General features: G+C 44.1%; 1 protein-coding gene across 1 annotated transcript in view; it reads left to right on the top strand.

Annotated features, from left to right (window-relative positions):
- The window catches only part of LOC138667067 (zinc finger protein 182-like), a 117,097-nt gene that overhangs the window by 71,500 nt on the left and 20,062 nt on the right, over positions 1 to 25,535 (top strand). The window contains exon 6 of the mRNA XM_069755326.1: positions 11,562 to 11,670. Within this exon, the coding sequence (XP_069611427.1) occupies positions 11,562 to 11,670 (109 nt within the window). The remainder of the gene's footprint in view (positions 1 to 11,561; positions 11,671 to 25,535) is intronic.

The raw sequence follows: 25,535 nt of genomic DNA on the forward strand, positions 1-25,535 counted from the left end.
CCGGCTTTTAAGCTATCTAGCGCTGTATGAAATATTAACATATATACATATATTATTCTTTTTTTTTTCTTTTTACCATAAAGGACCACTAAATACATTTAAAGACAATTTGTCAGCAGGTTTTTGCTGCCCTATCTGAGACTAGAATGATGTAGGGAGAGAAGCCCTGATTCCAGCGATATATCACAGTTTTGATAAAATCAGTTTTCTCTGCTGCAGATCTAGCAGAGCTCAGAATGCTGATCCCTGTATAACCTATATAACATGAATAACTCATGTCTTGATGAATTGGGCCCATAGTTCAAAGAGCCATGATCTTTGATTAAAATTTCTGCAACCTGGTTTTGATGTGATAGGCACAATATAGGACATGGGGCAACCCTTTGGGGGAGACTAGTTTGAGCAATGTCCAGGACCAAGTTACACTGTTCATGATTTTGCACAATTTTACAATGTTATTCTTTTAACCTGTACAATTTTCATTTAAATTTAATTAGATAATTAAATAACACATTTGGGCCATTGTGTGAAGTCATTAAAAAACAGACAATGTGATTTTCTGGATTTTTCTTTCTCAGTTTGTCTCCCATAGTTGAGGTCTACCTATGATGTAAATTACAGACGCCTCTCATCTTTTTAAGTGGTGGAACTTGCACTATTGCTGACTGACTAAATACTTTTTTGCCCCACTGTATATATATATATATATGGGGGCGTGGCCTAGCAGGCGATGTGAACAGACGTAAAACAGAGCTCTCCCGCTTCATTATCTCCTTATTAACCCCTTAGAGGCGCCGCCGAACGCAAATCATACTCTCAGGAGTGCACATAGTCTCGGGGAGCGAGGTGTGACCCGAAGGAGCGGAATCTTATCTGAGGATGACACGCAGGAGACAGAAGGAGCTGACAGCTGCGGGAAGCTCACAGGCCCAAGATGGCGCCGAGACTGCAGAGGAGGCGGCGAGGGCAAGCGCTGCTTATCAGAGGAAGATGGATGTGATTGCTAAGTTGGAGCGATTTGCCAGGTCAGAGGAGGCTGTAAATCTGCAGTCAGAGGCTGGAAGTGTGAAGTCTGGAGCAGCTGGTGCCCCCGGAGAACAGCAGGAAGGAGGGGCTCAGCTACAGTGCAGTGGGTCAGACCAGGGATCTTCTACCAGGGCCGCAGGAGCTGTTCTGCCTGCACAGTCTGACATGCCAGAAATGGAGGAGCCGACTCTCAAGGACATATTTTCAGTGGTGATGTACTGTACGTCTGCCCTGGGGGCTCTAAACCTACGAGCGGAAGAATTAAAGGGAGAGATGGTCGCTTTAAACTCTGCTATGCGTAAAGTTGAAAAGAGAGTGGAAGTGGTGGAAGAAAGGGTTGGGTGTGCAGAAGATCGGATTGGTGAATTGTTAAACAGGGAAAAAAAGTATATTCAACGTATTGCTGATCTGGAGTTTAAGACTGATGACCTTGAAAACCGATCCTGCAGGAACAACCTAAGGATTGTGGGGGTCCCAGAAAAGGCGGAAGGGAGCAACCCCACGGCTTATATTGAGGCATGGCTAAAAAACGCTGTGGGTGGAGATGGCCTTACTAAGATGTTTGCCGTTGAAAGAGCGCACCGTGTGCCCACCAGACCCCTCCCCCCCGGCTCGGCCCCAAGAGTTATCTTGGCTAAAATTCTGAACTATCAGGACCGAGACATTTTGTTGAGGAAAGCCAGGAATTGTGATGAGCTGACCATTGATGGTAATCGGGTCTCCCTTTATCCGGATTACTCTGCGGCGGTCCAAAAGCTTCGGATGAAGTTTGGAGAGGTCAAGAGGAGGTTGCGAGACTTAGATGTCCGTTATTCAATGATTTACCCAGCAAAATTAAGGGTGGTGGCTCTGGATCGGGTGCATTTTTTCCAAAATCCAGAGGAGGCGTCACAATGGCTGGATCTCAATACTAAGCATGTCAAAGCGGGGCAGACCCGCTGAAACTGATTTAAGTGCTACTGAGGCAATTGTTAACCCTTCACTGTTATGTTTGGTTTGATAGTTAACTGGTACTTATGCTGTGACTTTATGGTATATTGATATCATCAGGTTGTGTTCGGCGGCGCAACAGAATTTGCATTTTGGCTATGGTGGGCGGGGGAGCTGAAGGAACGCAGAGTTTTTATCGTTAGGCTGTGAAACAGCGTTCCCAGATCTCAAATTGAGAGGGAGAGTTTATTTTGATATTCTAAGAGTAGAGAGAAGTTGGGTGGGCTTAAGAGAGGGGAGAGATGGAGAGTTATTTCAGTTGGGAATTGGGGATGGGGGCGGGGAGGAGGGAGGGGGTGGGAGTTGGGGTTGAGACCTTAGGGAGCTTGAACTCATTCATTGTTTCTATAAACTACAATGGGTGGGGAGGTTAAAATCCTAAGTTGGAATGTTAGGGGCCTTGCAAATGCTACTAAAAGAACAGCTATTTTCCAATATGTACTGAAACAGAGGCCTTCAGTGATATGTCTGCAGGAAACTCACCTAGTGAAGGAAAAGGTTGCTATTCTACAGAAGAGATGGGTGAGAAAGGCGTATCACTCAACGTTCTCAAATTATGCCAGAGGTGTGTCAATTTTGATACACGTTAGTGTTCCGTTTGAAGAGATTGAGGTAACCACCGATAAAGACGGACAATTTGTGTTTTTAGTATGCAAGATATTTAACAGGTTAATTTGTATTGTGTCAATTTCCTTACTAACTATGTTATCCTTACTAACTATGTTACTATTTAGGTTCTGTAGAAGGACGTAGATCTGGGTATTTATTATGATGGAATATAGGCTGAACTGGATGGACAAATGTCTTTTTTCGGCCTAACTATGTTACTATGTTACTATGTTAATTTATATTCCACCACCATATTCCAAGAAAAAGATACAGGAGATTCTGGAAATTACGGGTAGGTGGGATGGGGTGCCCCTCCTTATAGTGGGGGATGTGAACAATATATCTAATGATCACTGGGACAAGGGTAGACATGCGGAGTTGAGAAGTGAAGGGAACTCTACTCCTTTTGGAAATTATCTAAGAGAAATAGGATGGATAGATTTGTGGCGGGTGCGTAATCCTAGGACATATGCCTACTCATGTTATTCAGCAACATACGGCTCTTTATCTCGCATTGATGTGGCTTTGGGAAATGGGGGGGTGAATAATCTAATACATGAGGTGGAGTATAGGCCTAGAGTAATATCGGACCATAGCCCAGTACTGGTCTCGGTACAAATGACTGGGAAGAGTGGTCTGACGGGGTTGGGATGGAAATTTCACCCCTCCTGGCTACAGTATTTGGATATGGAACAGGTGGGAACTGAACTCGGGGAGTTTTTCAGGATTAATGAAGGGAGTGCGGGGAATCTTGTAGTGTGGGACACCATGAAGGCATACCTGAGAGGAATTTTATTCCGGGACATCTCGAGACATAAAACTAAGTCTAAAATTCAAGACAATGCAGTGATGGAGGAACTGAGGGTGGCGGAAGAGACACTGGCCTCTCAGAATTCAAGTGAAGCGCAACTTCGTATGAGGGCGGCTCAGGTAGCGGTCGATGAACTCCATATGCGTAGGGCAGATAGGTTGAGAGCCTTTCAAAAGGAAACATTTTATTCTGAGGGAGAGAAGGTAGGACATTTGCTCTCGGTGGTGGTTTCTGCGCAGCAGGATTCTTCACATGTATACTCCATAAGAACAGAGGAAGGTAAAACGGTTACTCAGGGGGGGGAAATTTTAGACGTTTTTCGGAGATTTTATAGTAAATTATATTCCTCTAGGGTGGATAAAAGTCCTGAGGAAATGAATAGATATCTGAAAGAGGTTGACTTACCCAGACTAGGTAGAGAGGAAAGGGAGTGGATGGATAGACCGCTTGGGGAGGAAGAATTGAAGGCGGCTTTGGCGGATATGGCGGGGGGCAAGTCTCCGGGGACGGACGGTATCCCAGTAGAGGTTTATAAAATTCTTAATGCAGAGTTAATGCCCAAATTGGAGCGAGTGTTCTCTGAGTCGTTGGAGAGGGGAGTGCTGCCTCCATCAATGAGAGAGGCCATTGTGGTGGTTATTCCTAAAGCTGATAAAGATCCTCAACAGCCGGAGTTGTATAGACCAATTTCACTTCTAACGGCTGACATAAAGATTTTGGTTGAAGGCCCTGGCGAGCAGGCTGTCCCAAGTGATCGATAAATTGATTCACCCAGACCAGTCTGGCTTTATGCCCAATAAATCCACGGCAATTAACTTGAGAAGGCTATTTTTAAATATGCAAATTCCTGCAGACAATGCCGGAAAAAGAGTTGTGGTGTCTTTAGATGCCCACAAGGCCTTTGATTGTGTGGAGAGGAGTTACTTGTGGTCGGTACTGGATCGCCTGGGGTTTGGTCCAAAATTCATCTCCTGGGTTAAGTTGCTGTACTCGTTCCCAACGGCAAAAATTAGAGTTAATAATAATTTGTCAGAGAGTTTCCCGCTGTTTAGGGGTACCAGACAGGGGTGTCCGCTGTCCCCGTTGCTCTTCGCTCTGGCCGTGGAGCCGTTAGCGGCTAAAATAAGAGGTGCTCAGGAGGTCAGAGGTTTCATCTATGGTAGGAGGGAAGACAAAATTGCATTATATGCTGACGATATTTTGTTGTAACTGGAGGATTCTGAAAGGTCCCTGTGCAATGCGGTTGCTTTGATTGAGGAGTTTGGTCGGTTTTCGGGTCTCACAATAAACTGGGATAAGTCTTGTATGTTGTTGATTGAGGGGGACAGTATTGGCAGTGGAGAGAGGGCGATAACCACAAAATTAAAGATTGTTCAAAAATTCAAATATTTGGGTATTCAGATTGCTCTTCCTCTAACTACCTTTGAGGAACTGAATTTAAGTCCATTAATGCAGAAAATTCGTACCAAGATTGCGGCATGGAACAAATTACATTTATCGGTGGTTGGTAGGGTGAACCTCTTAAAGATGATTGTAATGCCACAGTTGTTGTACGTGCTACATAACTCTCCCATTTGGATTACACAATGCAGATTCCGTAAGATTAGGTCTTTGTTTGGGGAATTAATATGGGGAGGAAAGAGTCCTAGGTTTAAACAGGAGATACTTCAGAGGGCCAAAACAGAGGGGGGTCTTGCACTTCCTAATCCATGGCTATACTTCTAAAGGCCCCTTCACATTAAGCGACGCTGCAGCGATACCGACAACGATCCGGATCGCTGCAGCGTCGCTGTTTGGTCACTGGAGAGCTGTCACACAGACCGCTCTCCAGCGACCAACGATGCCGGTAACCAGGGTAAACATCGGGTAACTAAGCGCAGGGCCGCGCTTACTAACCCGATGTTTACCCTGGTTACCATCCTAAAAGTAAAAAAAAACAAACGCTAGATACTTACCTACAGCCGTCTGTCCTCCAGCGCTGTGCTCTGCACTCCTCCTGTACTGTCTGTGTGAGCACAGCGGCCGGAAAGCAGAGCGGTGACGTCACCGCTCTGCTTTCCGGCTGACCGACGCTCACAGCCAGTGCAGGAGGAGAGCAGAGCACAGCGCTGGAGGACAGACAGTTTACCCTGGTTACCAGTGAAGACATCGCTGGATCGGTGTCACACACACCGATCCAGCGATGTCTGCAGGGAGTCCAGCGACGAAATAAAGTTCTGGACTTTATTCAGCGACCAACGATCTCTCAGCAGGGGCCTGATCGTTGGTCGCTGTCACACATAACGATTTCATTAACGATATCGTTGCTACGTCACAAAAAGCAACGATATCGTTAACAATATCGTTATGTGTGAAGGTACCTTTAGCAGCACAGTGTCAACATCTCAAAGGATGGGGGGAGGAGGCAGGGAGTGTGCAAATACCTAATAGCTTGAGGTTCTTACTACAGGCAGACGTTTTGAGTGACAGTTTGGAGGGAGGACAATTCAAAAAAATGGGTTCACAGGGGTGCACTATCAGATTAATTCACCAAGTATGGGAAAAAGTCAAACTCATTAGGGAAGTGAGTGGGTTCACCAGATTCTCGCCTATTTGGGACAACATTTATCTACCGGAATTTAGGCAGAGGGAGGGTTTTCACTTTTGGTCTGCAGCAGGTATTAAACGGCTGGGGCAGCTGATAAGTCAGGGCAGACTTAAAACATTTGAGGAGTTGCAGGAAGAATTTCAGTTGCCACGGTCTGAATTGTTCCAGTATAATCGTATCTCTCATGCTTATCAGGCACAGAATAAAAGGGGAGCCATAGTGGTACAGATTGATCTCATGCTCGGCTATATCCTTAAGAATAGCTGCACGAAGGGGGCGATTTCAGAAATATATGGGTTTCTACTTTTTTCTTTCCTGGAAAAATATCCCATCCGAGCCAAAGGGAAATGGGAAGCTGAATTGGGAATAATTGACAATGATAGATGGGAGTCGGTCCTAGAATATGTGCCCAAGATATCAATGAGTGAACCAGGCAGGCTATCAGTTATTTGTAATCCATAGGGCCTATAGAACCCCTGACAGGTTGTTCAAGGCTGGGCTTAGGCAGAACTCGGAATGCCCTCGGTGCTCACAATCCCAGGCGGGGATATTGCATATGATGTGGCAGTGCCCAAGACTGTCCTCCTTCTGGATAGTTGTTTTAAATCGTATTGAACTGGTGTATGGATGCTCTGTCCTTAGGGTTCCACTGACTTGCATATTGGGATATGTGGAGGAAATTGTTACGGACAACATGTTTAAAATAGCTATTGCACGATTGTTATTCATTGCTAGGAAATTGATCGCCAAATTTTGGATTAGAGAGGAACCTCCAACAAGAAGAGACTTTCTTAAGCAAGCGGAGCATATACTTACTTTGGAGAAAAGTATCTACACCAAAAGGAATAAGCTGGACATCTTCCACAAGCTGTGGCAACCGTGGATGGACTTGAATTAGGATGATAAATGAGAATATAGGGAACCTAGTATTCAATGGAAATATAACGGATGTTTATTCAAATGTTTGTATGATGATGGGAAGTGGGGTGGCTCTGGCTGAGGTCTCTGGGGTTGGGCGGGGTGGGGGGGCTCTGGGTCGGGGGGAAAAAGTTATCTGTAAATGTTTAATGAAACATTGTCATGAGAAATATTCTGATTGTTTATTCTTTGCGGATAATAAAAATCTATCTGATAGTATATATATATATATATATATATATATATATATATATATATATATATATATATATATATATATATATATATATATATATATATATATATATATATATTATATAATATATATATATATATATATATATATATATATATATATACACACACACACACACACACACACACACACACACACACACACACACACCAGGAATCTAGGCCATGTGAAAACACAGACAAATATTCAATATGAATTATACTTCTCAAAAATATTTTTCACAAATTTTTTCAAAAAAATGTTTTTCATAAAAACTTACAGTAATAGATGAAATGAAAATTCTTAGCGCCTAAATTGGCCAATTCATGTGTGCCCATCAACCACGGCAAGGTGATCTCCCTCTGATGGGTCCTACTCTACCATACATGCCACTTTTGAGCCACCAGCCTACAACTATGGACAAAACATGTCACTCTGGGCTAAACCTACAATTTATGGGCAGGTAGAGTTGATTACTGCCACCTGCAAGGTCAATGGGAGGAGTGCAAGATCAGTCTGGATGCAGCCACATCCAGTAACCAAATAGAGAAAAAAAGCCAATCAGCACCCCCAATGTGAACACGTGCAAGCAGCATCATATAGAATATATATATACATATATATATATATTTATATTTATATATATATATATATATATATATATATATATATATATATATATAGTCAGTGAGACATTATATATATATATATATATATATATATATATATATATATATATATATATATATATATTTCATAAGGCGCTAGATATCAGAAAAGCCGGTAATTCATTTGCCGGCTTTTGCTATCTCCTTCCCAAAACCGACAGGATATGAGACAAGGTTTACATACAGTAAACCATTTCACATCCCTTATTTTTTACAAATCCCTTACTAATAAAGTTAGAAGTGTCTGTGTGCAAAATTTGGGGGCTCTAGCTGTTAAAATAAAGGATTATATCACGGAAAAAAACTGGCGTGGGCTCCCACGCAATTTTCTCTGCGAGAGTGGGAAAGCCAGTGACTGAGGGCAGATATTAATAGCCTAGAGAAGGACCATGGTCATTTCATCCCCCCCCAGGCTGAAAACCTCTGCCCCCAGCCACCCCAGAAAAGGCACATCTGTAAGATGTGCCTATTCTGGCACTTAGCCTCTCTCTTCCCACTCCCGAGTAGCGGTGGGATATGGGGTAAGTCCCACGATGTAAATCCATCAGAAGGTGTTAATTAATTTTACAAGCAGAAGCTCTGCTAATGCAGCTGTGCTCCTGCCTGTAAAAAGTGGGGAATGAATGGAATGCAGGGGAACGTAGCTACCTAGACTTGCGGTGCTGCGCCCCCTGCTGGCATAACCTCATATGAACTCTAGCGTGAGAAAACATTCAGAAAAATTCCCTTTGCTCAGTATTGAGTAGAAGCATCCTTTTGAGCTAGTACAGCCATGAGTCTTCTTGTTAATGATGCAACAAGTTTTTCACTTCTGGATTTGGGGATCCTCTGCCATTCTTCCTTGCAGATCCTCTCCATTTCCATCAGGTTGGATGGTGAACGTTCATGGACAGCCAATTTCAGGTCTCTCCAGAGATGCTCAATTGGGTTTAGGTCAGGGCTCTGGCTGGGCCAGTCATGAATGGCCACAGAGTTGTTCTGAAGCCACTCCTTTGTTATTTTAGCTGTGTGCTTATGGTCATTGTCTTGTTGGAAGGTGAACCGTCAGCTAACCAAGTCTAAGGTCCAGAGTACTCTGGAAGAGGTTTTCATCCAGGATATCTCTGTACTTGACCCCATTCACGTTTAATTCAATGACAACCAGTCGTCCTGCCCCTGCAGCTGAAAAATACCCCCATAGCATGATGCTGCCACCACCATGTTTCACTGTTGTGATTGTATTGGGCAGGTGATGAGCAGTACCTGGTTTTCTCCACACATACCGCTTAGAATTATCACCAAAAAGGTCTATCTTTGTCTCATCAGACCAGAGAATCTTATTTCTCATAGTCTGGGAGTCCTTCATGTGTTTTTTAGCAAACTCTGTGGGCTTTCATATGTCTTGCACTTAGGAGAGGCTTCGGTTGGGCCACTCTGCCATAAAGGCCAAACTAGTGGAAGGCTGCATTGATAGTTGACTTTGTGGACTTTCTCCCATCTCCCTACTGCATCTCTGGAGCTCAGCCACAGTGATCTTGGGGTTCTTCTTTACCTCTCTCACCAGTCTCTTCTACCACGATTGTTCAGTTTGGCTGGATGGCCAGGTCTAGGAAGACTTCTGGTGGTCATAAAACTTCTTCCATTTCAGGATTATGGAGGCCACTGTGCTTTTAGGAACCTTGAGTACTGCAGAAATTCTTTTGTGACCTTGTCCAGGTCTGTACCTTGCCACAATTCTGTCTCTGAGCTTCTTGGCCAGTTCCTTTGATCTCATGATTCTCATTTGGTCTGACATGCACTGTGAGCTGTGAGGTCTTATATAGACAGATGTGTGCCTTTCCAAATCAAGTCCTAGCAGTTTAATTAAACACAGCTGGACTCCAATGAAGGAGTAGAACCATCTCAAGGAGGATTACAAGGAAATGGACAGCATGTGAATTAAATATGAGTGTCTGAGCAAAGGGTCTGAATACTTATGACCTTGTGATATTTCGTTTTTATTTTTTAATACATTTGCAAAAATTTCTACATTTCTGTTTTTGTTCAGTCAAGATGGGGTGCAGAGTGTACATTAATGAGAAAAAAATGAACTTTTTTGAAATTGCCAAATGGCTGCAATGAAACAGAGTGAAAAACTTAAAGGGGCTGAATACTTTTCGTACCTACTGTATATTACATTTTTACCCCCAAAATTGTGCTAGCCCCCAAAATGCAGTGCAGAGTACCTGATCAGCAATCTGACACCATACAGTGATGTAAAAAAAACGTTAAAAAAAATATTAATAAGTAAAATAATTATAATAATCATAATAAAAAAGTGCAAAAAAATATATTATTTTAAATCCCCAAGAAAACACAAACAAATATTTTTCCTATGAATACATTTATGTAAATTAAAAAAACAATAGAAGTACACATATTTGGTATCGCTGCATCTGTAACGACCCGCTCTATAAAACTGTCCTACTAGTTAACCTCTTCAGTGAACACCGTAAAAAAAAATAACAAAAAAAAACAATGCTTTATCATCATACCACTGATATACATTACCAAATGAAGCTACTGAAGATTGGGCAGCCACCCACAGCATGTTTCACATATTACTTCACCCCCGAAGAAGCAATATGCGAAACGCGTGTCAGGCTGTGTGGTCTTCAGTAGTTTCTTTTGGTAATGTATCTTTTTTTTTTTTTTATACTTTGTCCATTGTAGTACTATTAATATGGGAGCCTTGCACCTTTTTTCTATATTGGGTCTGGTTGGTGTTAGACGTCGAGATCCCGCCGCTGTACAGGGGGAATCTCGAGCCATGTCCTCTGCGGTCTCCCATTCTTCTTCAGCCGCAGAGGATCCAGCTCAGCAGAGACGTCGGTCCCAGCGTCTTGCTTGGGTTAATGCTGTGCATTTGGTTGCTGCTGCCGTCCCAGGTTTAGCTATGGCAACCAGCATTAGTCAGCGGCGAGCAGACGCTCCTGGAGCTAAGTCCTGCTTTTCTCTATCTGAGCATGCCTGTGAGACGACCGCTCATTGGTGGTCAGAGGTCACATGCTCAGGTCCTCAAGCAGCTTGGATTGGGCCATCAGCAAGGTCCCAGAAGGCTACGGCTACAAAAGGATCGCACGGCCGTGCACTAGTATGTCCTACAATCGTGGTGTGTGTCTGCCAGCTTGTATGTCTCAGGTTAAAGCTCCTAATGATCCCCTACCCTCTAGTTGTGTATGTGTTTTGGGTGATATGAGTCAGAGACAGCGCCTAGTAGTGGCATTGCCTGTACACCACTGTGCACTCGGTCCGCACTCCATTGTAGTTAGGTGTTCACTCTGTGCGCTAAATCCATTAGTTAGCGTGAGTTAGTGACGATCATCAGTGCGCTGCCGCGCGCACTCTGTGCGCTAAATATAATTACCGGTTCTGTGAAGTAACGGCTCACTGCAGTACACACCGGGTGACGGTTAACCCGTGTGTGTTCATTTTTTTTGTACCGCCATATAGTGTCCGCCATTACTGAGTAGCAGTTAACATCTCTGCATGGTGGACCCCGGGCTGCGAACGCACCTTATTACTATCTTTATATTGATTTGGTGCTTTCCGCCAGCCCTAACAGTTGGTTTTCCTTAGGTGTTATAGTGGACATTACCGTTAAGTGAGCTTTGTTATGTGGTAACAGAAAAGCAAAAACTTCTCCCAGTATCTACTTAACTATGCATCATTTGTTCCCTGTTTCATGTGGTGAATTAGGTAACACATCTGAGTGACCTTAAAGTTGAAGACTTGATAGAAAAAGAGATGTATGTGGGTGTAACCCAGCTGTGTAAGGTGGAGGATGGTCCTACAGAAATCAGCACTGGTGAGTGATAACCATTATATGCTAAAAATTAAACAAATCTTCCTTGTTCAGTCTCCATACGTAGCGGAAAATTTGTGTAAAAATCTGCAGAAAAAATTAACATCCTGTTGATTTAAAATTCTCCCCACTTGTCAATTTCCACATAGAGTTTTTTTCTGTAGCATGTGATTGAGATATATCATCTCTTCTACATTGCCACTTCTGAAAAAAAACTGAAAAACTGCAGTGAATCCGCTCATGTAATCATACTTATATTCATCTCATTGGTTTACCACCATTCTTCTGGATATGTAATCATACCCATAGTACAAGTACAATTTTGGAGATTTTTTTTTTCCCCTGGACCCATCATCCCCTTTAGACATCTGCTCTTTCTCAGACCCCTGCAGGCGTCCAACAACTTTATAATTACCAGCTTTTTTTCATAAATCTATAGTGTATGTGAAATAAGACATTTTGTATTATATATTTATTATAGAAATTTGCTTCTTTCTCTGTCCCCTATGACGGCACCACGGAGAAAGGGGATCCGCCCATCAAGGACAGGAAACCTACAGATGAAAAGGCGGTACCTCTCTCCCGCATCAGTTTGGTTTCCTGTCCTTGATAGGAAACCTGCGGCAAGCCTACCTTAGATCATCGTTGGAATACCGGGGCCAGTCAGACCGATTCAGACCTGCCTCAGCTGGCGTGGTTACCCGAAGCACCACCGCTGGGCTCAGTGGGGTCTCTAAGGGTGCGCGGAGTAGCGGCAGGTGCGAGACCGCTGCTCCTAAAGAATCCTCCATAGCGCCAGAGCTCTGCAACACCGCGAGGGGTCCCTCCAGGTAGGTGGGGAAGCAGCCGCAGATAACTGCTTCCCCGGAACAATTATATACTAGAAAAGACTTAAACAAATACCTAATAGTGCAGCCATTCAAAATGGAGACAATAAAAAGTCTGTGAAAATGCTGTTTCCGCTCTGTTTTATGGCAGTGCTAGATTTAAAGGACACATATTACCATGTCACCATTCAGAGACTTCCAGATATTTCTTACGGTAGCAGTCCAAATCAGGGGGGTCATAAGACATTTCCAATTTGCGGCTCTTCCCTTTGGACTGGCCATAGCCCCCCGAGTGTTCACCAAACTAGTAGCAGAGGTCAGGGCACACCTAAGAGAACAAGACACTCTAATCGTCCCATACCTAGATGACTTCCTGGTGATTGGCAACTCTCCCCAACATTGCAAAACACAGTTGGGGAAGGTCATGCGTTTCTTAAAATACTTGGGCTGGCTTCTGAACCTAGAGAAATCCAAGTTAGTACCAAGCCAGATGCAGGAATATCTGGGCATCACGCTAGATTCTGTCCATCAAGAATGCCGCCTACCCCGAGGGAAAATTCAAAAAATGATGGGGTTGGTATCTCGAGCAAGGGATTTCCCCTCCATATCCTTAGTAGACGCATGGTCCCTTCTGGGATCCATTACAGCATGCATTCCTGCAGTTCAGTGGGCTCAATTTCTCTGGAGGGAACTGCAGTGGCAGATCATGTCAGAGGAAATCTCTCTAGAAGGAGATTTAGAAGGTCGGTTCAATTTCTCCTCAAACACAACACACTAGAGTGGTTGGTGAAGGTGAGCAATTTGCCCTGAGGCATCCCATGGGTAGTCCCAGTCTGGAGGGTGGTAACTATGGGCTCAAGCCCCAGGGGCTGTGGGGCTCACCTAAACAATCTGTTAGCACAGGGGGCCTGGTCAAACGACTTAAGAGCAGTATCTTCCAATATGAAGGAACTATTAGCGGTGAAATTTGCACTCTTAAGGTACCTTCACACTAAGCGACGCTGCAGCGATACCGACAACGATGTCGATCGCTGCAGCGTCGCTGTTTGGTCGCTGGAGAGCTGTCACACAGACAGCTCTCCAGCGACCAACGATCCCGAGGTCCCCGGTAACCAGGGTAAACATCGGGTTACTAAGCGCAGGGCCGCGCTTAGTAACCCGATGTTTACCCTGGTTACCAGCGTAAACGTTAAAAAAACAAACACTACATACTTACCTTCCGTGTCTGTCCTCCGGCGCTCTGCTTTCCTCTGCACTGTCAGCGCCGGTCAGCCGGAAAGGAGAGCGGTGACGTCACCGTTGTGCTTTCCGGCTGGCCGGCGCTGACACAGGATGCAGGAGGAGTGCAGAGAAGCAGAGCGCCGATGACAGACAGCTGAAGGTAAGTATGTAGTGTTTGTTTTTTTAACGTTTACGCTGGTAACCAGGGTAAACATCGGGTTACTAAGCGCAGCCCTGCGCTCAGTAACCCGATGTTTACCCTGGTTACCAGTGAAGACATCGCTGAATCGGCATCACACACGCCGATTCAGCGATGTCAGCAGGGAGTCCAGCGACGAAATAAAGTTCTGGACTTTCCTCAGCGACCAACGATCTCCCAGCAGGGGCCTGATCGTTGGTCGCTGTCACATATAACGATTTCCTTAACGATATTGTTGCTACGTCACAAAAAGCAACGATATCGTTAACGATATCGTTATGTGTGACGGTACCTTTAGAATTCCTAAGCTCCCTTCACTCACATCATGTCAGGATATTCTCAGACAACAGAGTGGTAGTAGCCTACTTGAACCACCAAGGGGGACCCGTTCCCAATCACTGATGGAAGTAACAAAATCAATCTGCCAAATAGCCGAGGACAACTTGGGGCCCTTGTCGGCCCTTCACATAAAAGGGTGGACAATTTCAGGGCAGACTTTCTGAGTCGGTCTCGTCTGACACACGGAGAATGGGAGTTAAACCAATCAGTGTTCAGTCAAATCGCAGAAAGATGGGGGACACCAGATATAGATTTGTTTGCGAACAATCTGAACCGGAAGGTGGAAGCCTCCTGTTCCATAACTCCAGTAGGAAACCCCGTTGCACTAGATGAGTTTCTGATTCCATGGAATTACCGACTAGCTTATGCATTTCCCCAATCACATTAATACCAGTAGTCCTGAGGAAGATACAGGAAGACAGAGCTCAGGTAGTGTTGATGGCCCCCTTCTGGCCAAAGAGGATCTGGTTTTTCTGGGTCAGGAGGATGTCCATCTCCGACCCTTGGGTACTCCCAGACCTGCCCAATCTTCTCTCCCAGGGTCCAGTAGCACATCCGCAGGTTGCAAGGTTACACATGACAGCCTGGAATTTGAAAGGGGGCTACTAAGGGATAAAGGGTTTTCACGAGGCCTGATGTTAACCCTTCTACAAAGTAGAAAGCCAAGAACTACCAAACAATATGGTAAAGTCTGGCAAAAAATTCCTTTGATCCTCAGGCTCTAAAGTGACTGAGGGAGTCCCACTTAGGCTACTTTTACACTAGCGTCGGTACGGGCCCGTCGCAGTGCGTCAGGCCGACGTACCGACGCATGCTGTGAAGTAAAAGCACAACGGGGGCAGCGGATGCAGTTTTACAATTCATCCGCTGCCCCATTGTAAGGTCTGGGGAGGAGGGGGCGGAGTTCCGGCCGCGCATGCGCGGTCGGAAAAAGTGGACCCGACGGACAAAAAACGTTGCAAGCAACGTTTTTTTGTCCCAACGGACTGCAAAAACACATCGCATGATGGATGCAACGTGTGGCAATCCGTCGCAATGCGTCGCTAATGAAAGTCTATGGAGAAAAAACGCATCCTGCAGGCAACTTTGCAGGATGCGTTTTTTCTCCAAAACGACGCATTGTGACGTGTGCGACGAACGACGCTAGTGTGAAAGTAGCCTTAAAGCCATATTAGAGTTCCTACAAAAGGGGTTGGAGCAAGGTCCAGCCACAAATACCCTTAAAGTCCAGGTCGCGGCCTTGGAAGCCTTATTTAACTACAACCTAGCTAGAAATCACTGGGTTTCCAGGTTCATTAAAGCGGCGGAAAGGTCTAGACCTCTACCCTTGCGGAAGTGCCCGCAATGGGATTTAAATTTAGTCCTCACAGCCCTAACTAAATCTCCCTTTGACCCCTTGGAGGAGGCTCCCTTGAGAATTCTATCCCTCAAAACCTCCCTATTAGTAGCTCTTACTTCAGCTCGCAGGGCCAGTGACATTCAAGCTTTATCAGCTAACCCGCCTTTTACGCAGATCTTAGACGATAGGGTTGTTCTAAAGACAGACCCCGCTTATCTACCAAAAGTAGCCTCTCGTTTCCACAGATCTCAGGACATTTCTCTTCCCTCCTTTTGCCCGAACCCCAAAAATGAGGGGGAAAAAACCTTACACACGTTAGATGTTAGAAGGTGCCTGATTCATTACCTAGAAGCCACTATGGAGTGTAGGGAGGACAGATCTCTTTTTCTGTGTTTTCAGGGTCCTCGGAAAGGTAAAAAAGCCTCCAAAAGCACATTAGCAAGATGGATCAGAGATGCCATCAACCTGTCGTGCACATCGAGGGGGAGTGTCCGCTCTGGGGGAAGTTAAAGCTCACTCAACAAGGGCAGTGGCAGCCTCCTGGGCGGAAAGAGCTGGTGCTTCAATTGATCAGATATGTAGAGCTGCTACTTGGTCTTCACCTTCTATGTTCTTTAAGCACTATCGGTTGGACCTAGTTTCTTCTTCAGACCTTACCTTTGGTAAAAGGGTTCTGGAAGCGGTGGTCCCTCCTTAAATGTACAGTCTCTGCAATTCTCTCTGTGGTGCCGTCATGGGTGACAGAGAAAAATATAGTTACTTACCGATAATGGTATTTCTCTGAGCCCATGACGGCACCCGTACATTCCCTCCCTTCACGAGTGGGTGTGCACACTAGTTTAAAATTTACGCTAGAAATAACCACGCGGTATCTCAACTGAAACTTTAGTAATGCTGAATATTTTTTTTATTATTAACCTAACGTTCCCTTCATGCTCTGTAAACAACTGATGCGGGAGAGAGGTACCACCTTTTTATCTGTAGGCTTCCTGTCCTTGATGGGCGGATCCCCTTTCTCCGTGGTGCCGTCATGGGCTCAGAGAAATACCATTATCGGTAAGTAACTATATTTTTCTCCTCCTGAGCTATTCATTCATTCTCAAAATCCTCAATTCCTGTGTAAAATCTGTCTTCAGTGAATACAGACTGAGATAGGAGATGACAGTTGGTTCATATGATATTCTATGGAGAACTGTAACTGTCTTTTCAGGAGAACTTGCAGAAGAATTTTGTGCCTGGTAAGATCAACACCCCCCAAAATACATATATGGGCATGCAGGTCTTTGAATTGTAAATCCTCAAACTCCTTTATGCCTTCTATCTGTTGTTGACTATTTTTGGTGCCCTGAGCTGCCATTTTTAATGATACTATTTAAAGCGCTCTTGGCATGACTGAGCACTTTCCAAGTTCTACATACCGAGTATTTTAACATGCCCAGCACCATCATCTTTAGCTTGATTAATAGGTTACTGTCTGTGTGATGCCAGGCAATGAAATTAGACAGTGAGCTATTTAGCTAAAGAGGCAAGTGCTAGATGGGGAAACAACCTCATGAGGCAGAGGATTGGGAAGTGCTCTGCCACGCCCAGATCATTTGCCTCATTTGCATATGAGATAAACATTAAATTCTTAGGAATGCAGCAAAAGATAGAAGATATAAAGGTGTTGTCGGAATTACGTTTAGAAAATCTGACAGATTCTCTTTAACCTCTTCACCCCCGGGCCATTTTCCATTTCTTTCGTTTTCTCCCATTCGTCCAAGAACAATAATTTTTTTATTTTTCAGTCAACATAGCTTGTATGAGGGTTTTTTGTGGGAGAAGTTATTCTTTTGAGTGACAAGATTAATTTTATCATGTGATGCACTGGAAAGCGAGAAAAGAATTCCAAGTGTGTTGGAAATTGCAAAAAAAAGGGCAATTTCATAATTGATTTTTTGGGGGGGGTTTTATTTGCCGTGTTCACTATATGGTAAAATTGACTTCACAATATAATTTTACAGGTGAGTACAAGTATACAGATACCAAACGTGTAGTGTTTTTTTTTTTTTTATTTAAGTAGTGAAAGAATCTTAAATTTGTTTAAAAAAACAAAACAAAAAAAAAACGCAACATTTCTTGTGTGAAAGCTTATTTTTTGTGCCCTGAGCTGATATTTTTACGATACCGTTTTGGGGTAGATAATAACATATTAAAGGGAACCTGTCACCCTGAAAATTGCGGGTGAGGTAAGCCCACCGGCATCAGGGGCTTATCTACAGCATTCTGTAATGCTGTAGATAAGCCCCCGATGTTACCTGAAAGAGGAGAAAAAGACGTTAGATTATACTCACCCAGGGGCGGTCCCGCTGCTGGTCCGGTCGGATGGGCGTCTCTGGTCCGCTGTGGCGCCTCCTATCTTCATTCCATGACGTCCTCTTCTGATCTTCAGCCACGGCTCCGGCGCTTGCGTACTTTGTCTGCCCTGTTGAGGGCAGAGCAAAGTACTGCAGTGCGCAGGCGCCGGGCCTCTTTGACCTTTCCGGCGCCTGTGCACTGCAGTACTTTGTTCTGCCCTCAACAGGGCAGACAAAGTACGCAAGCGCCGGAGCCGTGGCTGAAGATCAGAAGAGGACGTCTTGGAATGAAGATGGACGCATTTTTTATTTGCGCAGCTCTGCGTTATAAACTGTAGTGAAACACTTGGGGGTTCAAAGCTCTCACATCACATCTAGATGAGTTCCTTAGGGGGTCTACTTTCCAAAACGGTGTCACTTGTGGCGGGTTTCTACTGTTTAGGTACTTTAGGGGCTCTGCAAACGCAATGTGATGCCTGCAGACCATTCCATCTAAGTCTGCATTCCAAATGGCGCTCCTTCCCTTCCGATCCCTCCCATGTGCCCAAATGGTGGTTCCCACCCACATATGGGGTATCAGCGCACTCAGGACAAATTGGACAACAACTTTTGGGGTCCAATTTCTCCTGTTACCTTCGGGAAAATACAAAACTGGGGGCTAAAAAATAATTTTTGTGGGGAAAAAATTTTTGTTTTATTTTTACGGCTCTGCATTATAAACTTTTGTGAAGCCCTTGGTGGGTCAAAGTGCTCACCACACATCTAGATAAGTTCCTTAGTGGGTCTACTTTCCAGAATGGTGTCAATTGTGGGGGTTTCAATGTTTAGGCACATCAGTGGCTCTCCAAACGCAACATGGCGTCCCATCTCAATTCCAGTCAATTTTGCATTGAAAAGTCAAATGGCGCTCCTTCGCTTCCGAGCTCTGTCATGCGCCCAAACAGTGGTTTACCCCCACATGTGGGGTATCGGCGTACTCAGGACAAATTGTACAACAATGTTTGGGGTCCATTTTCTCCTGTTACCCTTGGTGAAATAAAACAAATTGGAGCTGAAGTAAATTTTTTGTGAAAAAAAGTTAAATGATCATTTTTATTTAAACATTCCAAAAATTCCTGTGAAACACCTGAAGGGTTAATAAAGTTCTTGTATGTGGTTTTGAGCACCTTGAGGGGTGCAGTTTTTAGAATGGTGTCACACTTGGGTATTTTCTATCATATAGACCCCTCAAAATGACTTCAAATGAGATGTACCGTAGTCCCTAAAAAAAAGGTGTTGTAAAAATGAGAAATTGCTGGTCAACTTTTAACCCTTATAACTCCCTAATTAAAAAAAATGTTGGTTCCAAAATTGTGCTGATGTAAAGTAGACATGTGGGAAATGTTACTTATTAAGTATTTTGTGTGACATATCTCTGTGATTTAATTGCATAAAAATTCAACGTTAGAAAATTGCGAAATTTACAAAATTTTCGCCAAATTTCCGTTTTTTCCACAAATAAACGCAGGTATTATCAAATAAATGTTACCACTATCATGGAAGTACAATATGTCACGAGAAAACAATGTCAGAATCACCGGGATCCGTTGAAGCGTTCCAGAGTTATAACCTCATAAACGGACAGTGGTCAGAATTGATTGACCCGGTCCATAACGTGCAAACCACCCTTGGGGGTAAAGGGGTTAATGCATCCCATGATCCTGTTTGCCTTGGCAACTGCTGCCTGGCACTGGCTGCGCCAGGTAAGTTTATCATTAACTAGGATCCCCAAGTCCTTCTCCCTGTCAGATTTACCCAGTGGTTTCCCATTCAGTGTGTAATGGTGATATTGATTCCTTCTTCCCATGTGTATAACCTTACATTTATCATTGGTAAACTGCATCTGCCACCTCTTGGCCCAAGTTTCCAACTTATCCAGATCCATCTGTAGCAGAATACTATCTTCTCTTGTATTGACTGCTTTACATAGTTTTGTATCATCTGCAAATATCGATATTTTACTGTGTAAACCTTCTTCCAGATCGTTAATAAATTTGTTGAAGAGAACAAGTCCCAACACGGACCCCTGCGGTACCCCACTGGTTACAGCGACCCAGTTAGAGACTATACCATTTATAACCACCCTCTGCTTTCCATCACTAAGCCAGTTACAGTACTTACCCATTTACACACATTTCCCCTAGACCCAGCATTCTCATTTTGTGTACCAACCTCTTGTGCGGCATGGTATCAAATGCTTTGGAAAAATCAAGATATACCACGTCCAATGACTCACCGTGGTCCAGTCTATAGCTTAACTCTTCATAAAAACTGATTAGATTGGTTTGACAGGAGCGATTCCTCATAAACCCATGCTGATATGGAGTTAAACAGTTATTCTCATTGAGATAATCCAGAAGAACATCCCTCAGAAACCCTTCAAATATTTTACCAACAATAGAGGTTAGACTTACTGGCCTATAATTTCCAGGTTCACTTTTAGAGCCCTTTTTGAATATTGGTACCACATTTGCTATACGCCAGTCCTGTGGAACAGACCCCGTCGCTATAGAGTCCCTAAATATAAGAAATAATGGCTTGTCTATTACATTACTTAGTTCTCTTAGTACTCGTGGGTGTATGCCATCCGGACCCGGAGATTTATCTATTTTAATCTTATTTAGCCGGTTCGCACCTCTTCTTGGGTTAGATTGGTGACCCTTAATATAGGGTTTTCTTTGTCTCTCAGCATTTCACCTAGCATTTCATTTTCCACCTTGAATACCGTGGAGAAGAATTTTTATGCCCTGAAATCACAGACATGTCACACAAAATACTTAATAAGTAACATTTCCCTGGGGGCGTGGTCTAGCACCTGATGTGAGCGGTCGGCTTCTGGAGCTCCTCCTCTGTGACCCTGCATTTATCCTGAAGATCAGATCTCTCTGGGAGCTGATAACGCGTTGTGTGGCTGAGGGAGGTTACTGGAGGTCAGCCCCGACATGTGAAGCTGTGCATAACTGCAAATATGGTCCGGAAAAGGCAGCAGGATGCCAAGGCAGGAGCAGTGACCCGGAACCAAGATGGCGCCGACAGTGTGGAGAGAGCTGAGAGAGCAGACGCTGCAAATGCTTCATGTGCAGAGAGGCTAGAAGTGCCTGCTAAGCTTGAAAAGTATGCCTGGGTGGACGGAGCAGGGAAAGAGCTGGCTGAAGAGGAGGAGGAACAGGCTGGAGAGAAAATTAAAGTGCAAGGAGAAGTTTCAGAGGATGAGTTATGGAGCAGTTAATAGGAGATTGAGAGACTTGAAATTGATTTATTCTTCTCTCTACTCGGCAAAATTAAGGGTTGTAGCCCTGGGGCGGTTCACTTTTTCCAACACCAGAAGAAGCCACTAAGTGGCTAGACTTATATAATCAGACGCTTAGGGTATGTGCACACGTCAGGATTTCTTGCAGAAATTTTCCTGACAAAAAACTGACATTTCTGCCAGAAATCCACATGCGTTTTTACCGCGTTTTTCACGCATTTTTGGTGTGTTTTTTTGTGCGTTTTTTCCCAAATGCATAGAATTGAGGGAAAACGCAGACAATCCGCAAAAATAATGAACATGCTCATTTTTTTTACTGCGATGCGTTTTTTTTTGCGGAAAAAAACGCATCCATGTGCACAAAACATGCAGAATGCATTCTAAATGATAGAATGCATAATGTATGTGTTTTTAATGAGTTTTTATAGTGTTTTTAGCGTGAAAAAACGCGAAAAAACCTGAATGTGTGCACATAGCCTTACAGCTGACAAAGAAAGAGGGAAGTGAAAGGAAGATTCTGGAGATGAAGATGATGCTGCCTTATTGTTACCTCCAGACTTTGGTTTAAGGCTATGTGCACACGTAAGAAAAGAGGTGCAGAATTTTCTGCACAAAATCCGCATCTCTTGGCAGAATCCGCAGCCGCGGATTTTGTGCGTTTTTTATGCGGATTTTGTGCGGATTTTCTGCAGTTTTTGCCACTGTGGAATTTTAACATGGAGGGGTGCAGAAATGCTGCAGATCTGCACAAAAGTGACATGCACTTCTTTGAAATCCACGGCAATTCCGCACTGATTTTTCCGCACCATCTGCACAGCTTTTTTTTTTTCCATTGAATAACATACTGTACATCACAGTGCGGATCTGCAGCGTTTCTGCGTGGAAAAATCCGTTGCGGATCCGCAACAAATCTGCATCGTCTGCACATAGCCTAATAGTTTATTGCAGTTCTCAGGGGACTTATTGTCATAATGTTGTTTTATATGCGGAGGGGTTGGGGGGGGTGTTCTAGTTACAGCGGATTACAGGTACTGAGGGAAGGGTAGCTAGATGCTGGACTACCTGCTCTCTGATAAGTGAGGTGAAAACAACAGCGGATTAGTTATGGGTTATTGTGTTAATGAATATTGAGGGGGAGGAGGGAGGGGAGGGGTGAGATCTATTGATGGAAATTGGGACTTATAGTTTGCTGGGAACAACATCCTATTTCAAGGGGTCAGGAATTTGTATTTGTGCGGTTTCATGGTGGGAGACACAATTAAAGTTGTTAGTTGGAATATAAGAGGACTGTCGGAGGGTACTTGGAGAACGGAAATTATGGAATATGTGAGAAAACGGGGCCCAGATGTCATTTGTCTCCAGGAGACACATTTACTTGCAGAAAAGGTAGAAGTTTTAAAAAGGAGGTGGATAGGGAGGTCTTATCACTCTCCGTATTCTTCATATGCTAGGGGGGTCTCGGTACTGATTGGGGCATCCACGCCTTTTGAAGAAATTGAGAGCCATGTAGATAGAGATGGACAATATGTTCTGTTATTCTGCAAAATTTATGGGCAACCATTATGTCTAGCGGCTGTTTACTTCCCATATTCTGGGAAAAAGGTACAAGAAATATTTGAATTGTATAAACAGGGTATAGGATTACCAATGTTAATTATTGGGGATGTCAATAATGTGATGGATGAAGGGTGGGACAGGTATAAGAAAGGTTTAAGCAAAGGCACTAAAAAACTGTCGACGTTTGGGAATTATATCACAGAATTGGGGATGGTGGACCTCTGGAGAGTGAGGAATGAGAATGTAGTCTGTTACTCCTGTTATTCTGCAACCCACGGTTCCCTTTCCGGGATTGACCTAGCACTAGGAAATGATGTAATGACGCGCATGATCTGTGGGATAGAATATCTCCCGAGAGTGATTTCGGACCACAAACCTATAGAGCTCTTGATTAGACAGAGGGAGGACTGGACGGGGAGGCGGGTGGAAATTTCAACCCCCCGTGGCTTGAACATATTAATATGGATAACATTAAGAAGGAGATCAGAGTACTGGCAGTTTAATGAAGATAGCGCTGATAAGCAGGTAGTTTGGGACGCAATGAAAGCTTTTCTGGGGGGCCTTCTTTTTAGGGAGATTTCTAGATGTAAATCCAAGACTAGGATGGAAGATAAAGAGATCATAGAGAAATTAGAGCAGAAAGGGCTATGGTGTCGGGCCCATCTGAGGTAACGCAATGTAGACTAAGGGAAGCCCAGGAAGCGGTTAATAAGTTGTATATGAAAAAAGCGGAGAGAAGAAGAGCTTTTCAGAAATTACAGTTTTTTGAGGAAGGAGAAAGAGTGGGGCACTTGCTCTCGGTGGTAACGGCGGCACATCGTATGGGTACAAACTAAGGACAGATGAAGGGACTGTGTTGACAGATGTAGTGGATATTTTGGGTGAGTTTAGAAGTTTTTATGAACAGTTGTATTCATCTGGGTTGAGGGCTACATTGGGGGACATTGTAAACTTCCTGGGTGAGGCGAAACTTCCTAGGATTGAGGATTGCGATAGGAGGAGGTTGGATGAACCTGTAACGGAAGAGGAGATTAGACTTGCGGTCATGTCAATGACTAACAACAAGGCCCCTGGAACTGATGGACTCCTGGTTGAGATATATAAGAATGTATTGGATATTTCAGTGGCTAAATTAAACATAGTTTTTGATGAGGCGCTGTGGGAGGGCGAGCTGCCGGCGTCCATGAGAGAGGCGACAGTTGTAGTTATTTCAAAGGAAGGTAAGGACCCGGAATTGCCGGAATCCTATAGGCCAATTTCGTTGCTGACGGCGGATGTTAAGATTTTGGCTAAAGTAGTGGCTAACCGTTTGGCAAGTGTGGTCCAGAATCTGGTCCATCCTGATCAATCTGGTCTTATGCCAAATAAGCCTACAGTGATAAACTTACGTAGATTATTCCTGAACTTACAGCTGCCGTCGGACAATGAGGGTAATAGAGTTGTAGTCTCATTGGATGCGCGTAAAGCGTTTGATAGTGTTGAGTGGTGCTATCTTTGGGAGGTTTTGAGATCTTTTAGTTTCGGGCTGACTTTTATCTCGTGGGTGATGTTATTGTATTCTTCTCCGACTGCTAGGGTGAGAGTTAATGGAGAGTTGTCTGGAAGTTTTGGCCTATTTGGGGGGACTAGGCAGGGGTGCCCGCTATCTCCGCTGCTTTTTGCGTTGGCAGTGGAGCCCCTGGCACAGACAATTAGGAGCTCGACTACGGTTAGGGGGTTCCGGTATGGCATGATAGAGTAGAAAATAGACCTATATGCAGATGACATGTTACTCTTTTTAGAAAATACTGGAGAGGCCTTGGAGGGTGTGATGCATATTCTTAGGACATTTGGTGATATATCGGGTCTTGAAATCAGTTGGGCCAAGTCAAATATCTTGATAGTGGATAAAGGGGGCGTTGACATCCCAATATCAGGGGAAGGTAGTAAGCTGACAGTGGTTTCTCAGTTCAAATATTTAGGTGTTCAAGTGTCATTTCCTCTCTCGAGCTACTTCGATCTGAATCTGTCCCCATTGTTGGACAGGTTTAGGAAGAAAATAGGAGCGTGGTGCAAGTTATATCTCTCAGTGGTGGGAAAGATAAACTTAATTAAAATGATTCTTATGCCCCAATTATTGTATATTTTGCATAATTCCCCCATTTGGTTGCCCCGAAAGTGGTTTCATACCATTAACTCTATATTATGAGACCTTGTTTGGGGGAAGAAACAGCCATGAATTAGGCTGGAATTGCTTCAGAGGCCTAAAGATGGGGAGGGGATTGGCCCTTCCGAATCCCTGGATCTACTTTTTGGCAGCGCAGGGTCAGCAGATGAGAGGTTGGAGAGAGGTGACTGGACTGGGTTCGGTTCAGCGGATTTTGGTTTGGTTGGTGGGAAGGGACCCATTGGTTCAGGGATTGGAGGCAGGGGGATTTGGGAAGTTTGGAACGGCCTATCCTACTTTGATACTGGTTCAAAAAGTATGGGAGGCAATTAAAAAGACAAGAGAAGTGGGACTTATAACAAATCTCTCCCCAATATGGCATAATGAAATACTACCTGAATGTATTAAAATGGGGGAATTCAAAAATTGGACATCATTGGGTATTCAATATGTGGTTCAGATTCAGGGCGCACAAGGACTGTTATCCTATGAGGCACTGCAGGAGCGTTACCGGTTGCAGGAGACCTGTAGGTTTCGATATAGACAGTTGAGACATGCCTATCTTGCTCAGAGTGAAACGATGGATATGGGAATTTATAGACACATTCTGGTGGA

The sequence above is a fragment of the Ranitomeya imitator genome, chromosome 2, assembly GCF_032444005.1.
Source record: "Ranitomeya imitator isolate aRanImi1 chromosome 2, aRanImi1.pri, whole genome shotgun sequence".
In the NCBI taxonomy this organism is placed as follows: domain Eukaryota; kingdom Metazoa; phylum Chordata; class Amphibia; order Anura; family Dendrobatidae; genus Ranitomeya; species Ranitomeya imitator.